The 11,777-nt window shown below is 34.8% G+C and overlaps 1 protein-coding gene across 1 annotated transcript; it reads right to left on the minus strand.

Annotated features, from left to right (window-relative positions):
- Positions 1–7,716: 7,716 nt before the first annotated feature.
- LOC141655385 (ethylene-responsive transcription factor ERN1-like) lies at positions 7,717–8,415 on the minus strand. The gene has a single exon (XM_074462469.1). It carries the CDS (start codon positions 8,413–8,415, stop codon positions 7,717–7,719), a length of 699 nt encoding a protein of 232 aa, XP_074318570.1.
- Between the last annotated feature and the right edge of the window lie 3,362 nt (positions 8,416–11,777).

Genomic DNA, 11,777 nt, shown 5'->3' on the forward strand with positions numbered 1-11,777 from the left:
TCCATTTTCATTACGGTATTCCCAATTCTAGCTTACTATTTTACATTTCTATTTTAGTTATCACATAGTTTATCATTAGCACTTTTATTATATCACATTAGTATTATTCTTATTTTATGTTTCACCGTTTAGTTTACACCATTTCTACAATCATGTCTAGCATTTCTTCACAAAGTTTATAGTTTACATTTCGTCATGAGTAGCTAAATTCCTTAGTCTAGGGGCTAGGGAAGCCATGCAAAATCAAATATGTAAAATGATAAATTAGGTTGATATAATATTATCTAATTGTTTTTATCACATGTTTGCATCGTCACGTTTAATCTTTGTTTAAAGGCCTTATTCATTGATTAAGTTTGTTAATTCGTTCTAAAAGTCGAGAGGCATGGAATCGGATTAGACTAAGCATGTGTAGTAGGACGACCTAGTTCTAAACGAGAGTTTATCTAGGAGCCGGTCTATGATTGACACTAATATCGTAAGGTGGGTGTCTCTAAGCCTAAACAATTGACAATGTTGTTATTACCGAGTTTAACATGAACGTATATTTACCTTTGCATGTGTGACCCGACCCCCCTAGACCCCTTTTATCATATTGTTTACAATTTTATAATTATTAATCATCAAACCAACCAATAAATCAAACCAAACGAAATCGACCTTGATAAGAATCTCTCCATAACATATCATAATGCAATTCTCGTCTCCTTGTGTTCGACCCCTATTACTACATTAATTTGTGTCTAGGGTAGTTATCTTTGCATAGGTGTACGATAGCCTATCAATTAGTACTATCTACAACGGGTTAGAAATAACCGTTGTCTGTAATATTTTCATTTTGTTTGATTTTCCCGCCAATAAATAAAGCATCATTTTTATATACATAACAACGGCCTGAACCGTTATAACTGTATACGTCCTGAACAACGGTTTAGGTATAACCGTTTTATTTTATATTTCATTGTGTTTGATTTTACCGCCAAGAAATAAAGCATCATTTGGTATATGCCAGCTAATTACAATATGTTTCTCAGAAAATCTTGCTTATTTCCATTAATTTAAAGGATTACAAGTTTACACATAAAGAGTACAAACTACCACCATACATAATAAACTAGGTAAATAACAATTAGAAGAAGAAATTTGACAATTAACTTAAGCCATGCCTCATTATTTTTGAGTTCTACGATATCCATGGTTAACTTCTTGCATTCTTCTTTTGCCTTCAATATTTCATTGTCATTTCCCCGCTTCGAATCTTCAAGTTGATGTAATATACTTCTCACTTGAGTAATCTCGATATACATGCTCTTTTTCTCATTCACTAACTTGTTTATAACCTTCCTCTGCCACTCAGTCATTGGTTCATTAACCCACTTGAAGTAATTGCATCCACGCATTTTAGTATCGGGATTATAGAATTTGCAAGTAAGAAACTTTCTTCCCGGATTTTGCAAAGTCCAAGAAGTCCGCAATGCTGCCGGAACTGAGCAATTTCATGCCCTGTTGAAATAGAGGAAGAAGAAGAGCTACCACTTGACATAATTTGAGTAATAAGAGAGACAGAGAGAGAGTGAGAGAAAAAAAAAGAAAGGAAGAAAGAAAGAAAGAAAGAAGGTTATTTAAAATATATGTTATTCAGCAATTGTATAATCTAACACGGTTCTTATAAGAACCGTTGTAATTATCTTATTAATATCTTCCAATTTCCATTTATTTTTAGAGGTGTTTATATTCTAGCACGGTTCTTATGCACTACCGTTGTCAGTATATTATACTCCCTCCTATTCACTATTTTCTTCCCTATTTCCTTAAACGGATTATTCAGTTTTTCTTCCCCTTTCTTATTTTGGAAATTTTTACTCTTATTTTACTCATCCCTCTCTCCTATAACCAAACCACACCCAACTCTTTTACCCATATTTTATTACTTTCTTTAATGTTTTGGCCCCACAATTCTTTATTTAACTCATAATTATTCATACCTCTTTCCTATCACCAAACCTCACCCAACTCTTTTACTCTTATTTTATTCATCGCCTTAATACTCGTGCCCACAAACAAAGGGAATAAAATAGAGACTAGGAGAGAGTATGTTATTGTTTCATTCATTTGTCTCTTCGCAAGTTATTTAAAATCTATGTTAATAAGCATCTGCATGTAATAAAAAGTAGAACAATATATTAAAACGAGCATATCATACAATGGCGGAAAAAAAAAAAAAAAAAAAAAAAAAAAAAAAAAAAAAAAAACAGTACAACAAGGGGAAAAAAAGGAAACACAATAAAAAAAACCACAAAAACAAACAGCTAACTAAGTAAATTAATTAAACACCCTAACAGGAGTTTGACTAGAAGTTGGGTACTGAGGATAAACTTGATTATAAATCAAGCTTACTACATCGACATCAAGACGGTGATCAAAATGAGGCACTTCTTCGTCTTCCCATGATTTCGGTACATTAATAAACCTGTACGATATGAAGCTTCTCATCAAATGAGCGTCCTCAGCGGTGGCAACCCATAAGTAAGGCCTAGCATATACATAACGATCCTTAGGGTCATCGGCATAAAAGTCACTTTTGCCCCTTTGATGGTCAGGTGATGCATACCTTGCAGCGAGTTGTTTTGCTTGGCGAAAATCGTCAAGACCATCCCCTCAAAACTCGATCAGACCATATCCACGAAACCCACGACCAGAAATCCAAGCCGAGTGGTTTGCCTTAACATTTGAAAACCCATTCTCAATGAGGATGTCCCTCAATGGGTTAAGAAACTTAGAAGCTTCCTTCCCAGCAGCATCGCGTATGACTGGGAGATTGTGAATTATGCACGTAATCGGGTTGATATAGCGGGTTACCGACTGCTGAGGAAGTGCGACTGCGGATGATGAAGACGACGACATTTTAATTATGATATGTATGTATATGTATATTATTTAAAAAGTGAAGTAGAAAGGTTAGTAATAATAAAGTGATTCTTATTATTACTGCAAATGTGATGTTATTTATAGTATAATAGAGCTATAATTAATTAGATTAATTTCATCCATACGTTACATTCAAACTTTTATAAATTGTGCATGCATGCATGAGGCGAATAATGGTCAAACAACCAATAATAATAGGGCATGCATTGGTAAAACCACAAACTTTTCAGTTTTCACAGTGGATCTGTATTTACAACGGTTATAAGAAAAACTGTTGTTTATTGGTGTAATATGACAACGGATTTACAATAACCGTTGTTGATATATGAAATATGATAACGGCTTAACAAAGAACCGTTATCATTTTGTGTTATACATACGGTCAAACAATCAATACTGCAACTTTGAATCAGAAAAAGTAAAAATTACACGGCATGCATTAGTCAAATCACAAACACTAGAAAATCACAAATAATTAAACAATTTTTTTTAAAACGGTTTATGTCCAACCGTTGTTGATATATGTAATATGATAACGGCCTAACAAAGAACCGTTATCATTTGGTGTTATACATATGGTCAAACACGCAATACTGCAACTTTGAATCAGAAAAAGTAAAAATTACGAGGCATACATTAGTGAAATCAATACCGTTGTGTTTTTAGTCATTGGACAACGATTTTTTGATAACCGTTGTGTTCTTACTCATTAGACAACGGTTTTTTGGAAAGTCGTAAGCTTATATGTTTAACACGGTAGAGTTGACCGATTCTTATTTAACTTGTACCGTTTCCACTTTCCAATTCTTAACTTGTTAAGTTTCCAGTTATTATCTTATTATTATACCGGTTTCAATTCTTACTATCTTATTATACCGTTTCTAATACAACCCAAACTCATTATAAGTAGAATTATAATTTTCACAATCTTAACTTGTACCGTTTGCACTTTCCAATTGTTAACTTGTTAAGTCCTCCATTAATTTTCCACATCGATTATGTCGTCAAGTTCATCAACTTATAGTGGTTCATATTATTCATCCGATGATGACGATGATGATGAAGCATCATATGAACCTCTTGCAGGACCCCCAAGTAGATTTATGTACGCTAAACCCTTTACGTGCATCATTCACAATCTCCCATATACAGAGAACGGGCATGGAAAGGCTATACTCTCGTATAGCCTTGACTGGTTAATAGGTTTGATTCGGTTAGCCGGATTGAATTTGGTTCAAACTAACTACCCGGACAATGATGCGCATGATGGCTTCGGGCGGTGCGCCCTCATCGAGTTTGGTGGGGGTGAGGAGCGGGAATGCTTTCGTCGGGCTCGCAAACTTGAGGAGGCATTCTATAACAATGACTCTTCAAGAATCTGGTTTGATCACGATGATCAGCAAGTAGGCCCATATTTATGGGTTGCGAATGAATCTGACCGTCTCCTACTACTTCCGATTCTGCACCGCCAAGGTCACATTGCCGAGCAGGGGACAGTGCCGTTGGAATGGGAAAACGACTGTGTGGATTGGGCTGAAGGTGAAAGAGACATATATGGTGATATTGTCTCTGAATTCCAGAGGATGGGGTAACTTCAAACATATTCCCTCCATTCAACTCCACACTACACATTTGCTTTTTCACGTTTGTCAACGCTTGTTTTACGCGATAAATATCTTTAGCTTGATATTTTAATGTACTCCTAAAAACCTAAGTCATTATAATAAAAAAGATATTTTTCTGGTGATATTGTCTCTGAATTCCAGAGGATGGGGTAATAAAAAACGTAACAAAAAACATAAATAATTAAACTTTAATTCAAATCACCACCATAATCCAAATACAACTTACAATGCCAGATAATAATTAAAGACATAATTATTATAATCTGATGAAGTATTAGGATACTCATCATGAATTTCGGTATAAAGCAAGTTGTGGATCGACCCTTCATTATCACCGGGAAGCGCGGGTGGAATGGCCTCTTTCTCCCATGACATAGGCATGGTGTCAAGAATTTGATGCTTCCTGTAATGTTTCAGCAGATGATGATCGAATGGGTCGCAACCCATAGATAAGGGCCTTGTTATTTATCATCCGAATAGAAGTCCTCTTTCCCCGCATCTTCCCCCGCAAATCTAGCCCCTAATTTTCTTGCCTGACGAAAACTATCATGGCAGTTGGCTCGTCAAACACGATAAAAGCGAAGCCTACAAAACCTTGCTTATTTGTAGACACAGGGTACACTTTTTTAACCGCGGTAAAACCGGAGTCATGAAGCATTTGCGTCAACCACCCAAAATTAGGGTTTAAACCCTTTCCATTCACACCATAATGAACCGGGAGATTATGGAGAATGCAAGTAAAAGGTTGTGCGTAACGAGAATGTGATTGTAGCTCCGATACACCAGCCATATTTGTTTTAGAGAGAAATTAAAGAGTAAATGTTTGATAATTTAGAATTTGATGACCTAAAACATTATGAAGACATATTTATAGAATTATTTTGGTCAAATTGAATATTTATTAAAGTTCTGATAAAGTTTTGAATGCAGTAGTCAAACTGAAAAATCTAATCAAATACTGACAACGGTTGAATTGAAAAACCATTATTTCATAATAGAAAATAATAACGGTTACGAAAAATCCGTAGCTATAACATAACAACGGGTAACAAAAACCGTTGATGGTGTTAATTTAGTAACGGTTTTCAAAATGCCGATATCTTAAACTAGTAACGGTTTTCTAACAACTGTTGATAAGAGTGATTCTATACCGAGTTTTTGGAAGCCGTTAAACTTTTTTTACAACGGTTTGTTAAGCAGCCGTTGTCAAATTATAATAACAACGATTTTCGAGGGAAACCGTTATTCCTATTAGCGCGGTCTAGGTTTCCGCCAATATTTGGAAAACGGTAATCTAAGTGTCGTTGTTAAATGCATTAAACCATTGTGATACGCTCCTTATTGATTGCCAGATTTGGCATAGTGTTTCAACTGATTTTTGATGGCAAAATCAGTATAAATGCAACATTATTTCTGATTAATAAGGTCACCAATCTACTCTCTCTTAAGTAACACCATATATATTACTATATTAGTGAGTGTGAGGGTTTGGAACCGTAGTCAGTTTACACTACAGTGACGAGTTTTCGGAAACTGGTTAATACAATCGGATTTGATTAAAGCTGATCAGGAATCCATAGCAATGGCTGGAGGTTTAATTTCCGATCTTATTTATCGCTTCCGCTATTTAATTGTTGAATTTGTTGTATGTTTATTCAGTAATTAAACATGCTATTAAGATTAAGAACTTACATAATGTTCAATTGAAAATTTTTATGGCGACAAAAAGGACATGTTGTGCATGAAAATCAAACATAAAAGGTATATGTACACAAACTTTAAAATAGCGGGTACCATATACAAAGTGTTAAAATTAGGGGTACCACTCGAATTTTTCGAACGTGTATTAACAGTCACATAATCTACATTATCGCTAAGATAATTAGGCCATTGAATAGGTTTTAATGCTCATTATCTCCATCATCTGCTTCTTCCAACTGTCATATTATGACAATATAAGTAGGGGGCTGTTAAGCCATAAAAGACATCCAACATAAAACGGTAAAAAGTAGGGTTGAGAAAAAAATCCGAACCGTATTTTTAAACCAAAACTGGACCGAAACCCGAATAATGGAGACCGAAAAATTCGGGGTTTTTCCGGTGCGGGGCCCGGATTGAATTTTTAAGCACAAATGAGGTGCAGGTCTAAAAAAACCAAATTGGAGACCGCTTTTAAAACCGGATTGACTTTTTTCTGAAATATAATTTCATCTATGAATTAAACACACCCAAGCCAAGAATTAGGCCCAAAACATCAAAACCCTATTTCTCTTGTTCATCTCCTGCCCTTCAGTCTTTCACCCCCTCTCTATCATCTCTAAAAAACCAAAAATTCTTTATAAAGTAATTTTAGATGTATGTGACTCGTTAATTGTAGTTTTGAACATCATTTACATGTCTATAACTCTTTGAACTTTAATATGTATGATTTCTTTATGAAGTAATTTTAACATTTGATAACCGAGGTCTTCAAATATTCAAAATGGCAGCATGGTTATTGTGCCAATCAAGAGCATTCAACCAAAAACCGGGTTCGAAAACCGGTTCGAGTAACCGGTTTTCAGATCCGGTTTGAAAATTCCAGAAAAACCGGTTACCCCGATTAAAAGAGGTGCGGGTGAGGTTTAAGAAATTTAAGGTTTTTTAAAGCCGGAACCGAACCGGTTTGCAAAACCGGGTCGGGTACCCGGTTTTGCTCAACCCTAGTAAAAACAATACACTACAATCACACTCATGCCACCATCATTTTGAGCTTTTGGAACTTGAGGCATGGATTTTATTCGTGACTTTAGCAGCCGCCAGAATCGGCTTTTCTTGGACGAAAGGTCCACACATCGATCATCCTACCTATTCCGCCTATAAGGCTAATCCTTCTTACAATTTCGTATACTCTACCATATAATCGTATTCGTTATCAAGTCTCTTGAAAAGTCGTCTTAAGGTTAAACTATAAAACCAATAACCCATAAAGCAGGCCTCAACTCATTCGAGTCCAAAAATTAATTTGAGTTAAAGTTGTACACATTTTCTTATGTAAAAGTGTAAAATCGTAATTTACGAGATTTTTTTTGCTCTAGAGAAAGAATAAAGGCCAATGGATTAAAAAAAAGCGTTTACTGTAATGAAGAAAAATGTAAGATAAATAGAAACAAATGAAAAGAGGTCAAAAGGAGCAGAAAGATGGATAAACAGGAGGAAGATCCCAAAGAGCATAAACAGGATCATGAAAAAAATCAACAAAATCTTGTACACCATTGTTGGCCCCTGTGCAAAATGAGGCAGAAACCATCATCTCCTTCTCCATTACTGATCGCTCAAACTCCGACGGTTCGGTCCCCATTAATGGTGACATAACTTCATCCTTGGGCGGCATAATTTCCGACAATTCTTGGCTTAAGGTTAACGTGCCTAACTCCGGCCTAATGTATCGACTATTGTCTTCTATCCCACATTGAGATGATGAATAATAAGTTCCTACATGATCATAGCTACCCACAAATCCACTATACATCTTAGTTTGATGATTTTCGGAACAATAATTATTAACATTTCCATGCACAACCTTACTATTTTCAACTAAGTTATTATTAGGGTTGATTAGGGCATTGTTAATGCTACAAAGTGAAAAAGTTGTGCTAGGTTTTGTGGGTGTAATAGCAACATTATTGTCAAAAACATTTGACTTTTGACTTTCTACCTTTTTGTTTCTAAGAAGGTTTTTTATCCTAGAAGCAAGAGGTGAATTTGGAGAAACATGAGTATTAACAAAGTTGGTTCGGGTGTTGGAACCTCGGAGCAAACAAGCGGCCTCATCGTAAGCACGAGCGGCCGCTTCAGCTGTCTCAAAGGTTCCTAACCACATTCTTATTTTTTGGGTGGTGTCTTTGATCTCGGCCACCCATCTTCCACTCTGCCTTTGCCTTACTCCAACAAATTTGTTGTTGCCATTGCTTGATTTCTTTTTCCCTTTGAATTTGGTGACTTTATTTGGCAAGACATTGTTCACATTTTTTGTTATTGTGATTTGATTAGGTTGGAATTTGTGGTGATGATTTTCTTGGAAATGGAATTCCATGTGAAAATAATATTGGTATTTCAAGATTTTTGGAATAATTATTTGGTGGTTTGACACATGAAAAGGTGAAGATGAACATATATATATATAGGGAAGATCTTAATAGAGGGATAGTACTCGGGGTTATTTTATGCATGTCATTGTATTAGTGCGAGACTTGTCTACATGTCTTTGTTTTTAGTTTTTAGTGAGTAGAGATTGTTACAAGAATTGTTAAATTTTATGATTAGAGAATGTTTTTGTTGAATAATAATGAGTAAATTATCAATTACACCCACGTCAAATGCACATTTTTACATTTACTCCCACGTCAAATTTTTTTATTAAATTACACCCAAGTTAATAGCTCAGGTTAGAAATTGCACCCCAAGCCATTTTTAGGTGAAAAACTAAATGAAATGACTAAATTGCCCCCGCGTGTCTCTAACTGTGAATCAACCTCTAACTCTTCATTTTACATCCCCTATTTCAGTTTTGCCCTAATTTCATCCCAATTTTCCCCAAAATCTCCCCTTTCAAATTCCCCCAAATTTTCGCATAAATTTACGGGTTTGTATTTCTTAGTTTATAATTCGGGTTTGGGTTTGTATTTACGGGTTTATAGGGTTTAGGGATTTTGCAATTCTGTGCTCTAGTATGTGATGTTTACGTTTTATTATCAACAGTGAAGGAACTCAGATAAGGAGCTTGATACTCAACGATCTGTATTATCATTTGCAAGGAGAGCTAGAGGGTCGTAGCATTGAGCATAGACCATTAAGAGTCGAACCTTCTGCAAGCTTATGAGAAGAGAGTGGATCAAGCCTTGAAGGGAATCACCAAGATTTCACTGTTTGATATTTTGCGTCTCCAACATGACACCGACCTTGATGTTTGGGACGCTCGGAATGGAAAGCTTCAAAAAAGGGTAGCAGAAAATACATTGTTTCGATTCAATTTGGGTTTGGGTTTGTATTTTCGGGTTTATAAGGTTTAGGGATGTTTAGGTTCAATTTAAGGTTTGTATTTCTTAGTTTTAGGGTTTGTATTGATTTAATTGAACACAATTAACCAAAACAAAACAATGTGGAATTACTTACCTTGAGATGATGAACACAATGAAGGGAAATAAACACAATTAACCAAAACAAAACAATGTGGAATGACTTACCTTGAGATGATGAACACAATGAAGGGAAATAAAATTAGGGAAGAGAGACAAGAAGGATGAAGAGGCAATGAAGGAGGAAACAAGAATCAGCAATAAAGAAATGAAGGAGGGCAAAATCGTCCAAAAATTTATATTTTACCCAGAAAATTTGAAAATTGACGGAAATTTGGCCGGATTTCGATATTGGGTGCAATTTGTAAACTGAGCTATTAACTTGGGTGTAATTTAATAAAAAAATTTGACGTGGGAGTAAATGTAAAAATGTGTATTTGACGTGGGTGTAATTGATAATTTATTTACTCAATAATAATAGCCCAAATCAGCTAGGGAAGTCCCTGTCCTAATCTATGCAATATGACCAAGATGTCCTCTACCTCCCATTATCAAAAAAAAAAAAAAAATAAGCATCCATATTTGCATGTTTTGTCCATCCACATTTCCATTCATGCACGAATACATAATTTGTGGGTAGAAGTTGTCAAGAATAGACAAGAATATGGTGAGAGCATCAACAGTAGTTAGTTAGTAATGGAGGGCACGTTTGTTGTTGATAATCTTTGTAAATTGTAGGCTTAAGCTACCAAAATTCACACAATCTTATTATAGACGACACATATTCGTCTATAATTAAAGATGGGTCAAATATAATACCACATTCCCAATAGAACAAGCAACAAGTGGGGTGGTGGGGCCAAAAATGTCACCACTTTGTTTATTTGGCCGTCTTTTTTATACGGTAAGACGGATATGATATATCCGTACATAAAGAAAATTTAAAGTGACCAAAATTATACAAACAATAAAATTTAAGATTATAACCAACGAGTGTTGACCTTTGAAACCTTTGTTGAAGGTCTCATGGAAACAAAAGTGTCTCCAGAACTATAGTTGAAAGCTAAAAGACTAGCCAGCTAGCGATCAAGAGTTTGGTTTCTTTATTTTTTCAAATATATTGTATGGAGTACATATTAGGTATCTACAACAACAAAAAAACGAACTACAATAATCGATATAAGTTTTCTTGGCTGAGTTATTATGACAAAGCAGTTCGTTCAACTAAAAGTTATTTTTGACCCGGGAACAATTCAATTCAGGCTCGTAGTTTAGAAGTATTGTTAATTAAGCTAAACGAATCAAAACGTTTAACTAAAAACTATGGAAAAACATAAAATTAATATAAATGTTTTCTGGTTTTTTTCCCCTTTTGTGAGTGCATTTGAACTAAAAACTCTTAAATTCATTTATACCATAGGTATAACAAATGATTAAGCTTTAATTAAATCACTAGAAAAGAAATAATCGGAAATTTATACCATAGGTATAACAAATGATTAAGCTTTAATTAAATCACTAGAAAAGAAATAATCGGAAATTAAAAACAAAGTATATTTGGAACGATTAATAGTGTTACCCATTAACCAAACCGTTTAAAAACATATTTAGGGTCAGGATTCGGTTGAACATAACAGCATCTCAACTCAATCAAATTAACAATTCGGTAAACCGGACCTTTTTTTTTTAAACCCGGCAGAATTGAACTTTTGATCATGGATGAAACTATGCAAGTGACTTGCAAAGTTAAGGGGTATATGTGGGACTTTGAAATACGGGGATACTAAGTGAGAAAAGCTAATAATATAGGTCATCAGGCACAAATAACATGAGCTTTATATGTAATTTTTCTGAATTTATTTTTTGTATGCTAAAGTGGATGAGTTCGAAAACTTTATGGTAGAACTCAAATTCTTTAAAACAAAACTCGAAAACATATTTGAAAATCCATTTTTTTTTCTTTGTCAAATGAGCCTAAAGAGTTGATGAAAGTACTGATGCTCGGATTAGCTTTAATCCTTCACAGTCGGGAAAAAAAACCATTTACTTTAGCCCAGAACAGTCATTTTTCACAGCGCGCTACTACACGAGCTAAAAATTAGTATGATTGAAAATTTAAAAGCAAGCAAGATCCTTTCATCACTAATGGAAAAAAGGCAGACATGGA

This window comes from Silene latifolia, chromosome 5 (genome assembly GCF_048544455.1).
Source record: "Silene latifolia isolate original U9 population chromosome 5, ASM4854445v1, whole genome shotgun sequence".
In the NCBI taxonomy this organism is placed as follows: domain Eukaryota; kingdom Viridiplantae; phylum Streptophyta; class Magnoliopsida; order Caryophyllales; family Caryophyllaceae; genus Silene; species Silene latifolia.

Excerpts from the sequence above, each read along its gene's own strand:
- LOC141655385 (XM_074462469.1), bottom strand. The coding sequence starts at position 8,415 with ATGTGGTTAGGAACCTTTGAGACAGCTGAAGCGGCCGCTCGTGCTTAC.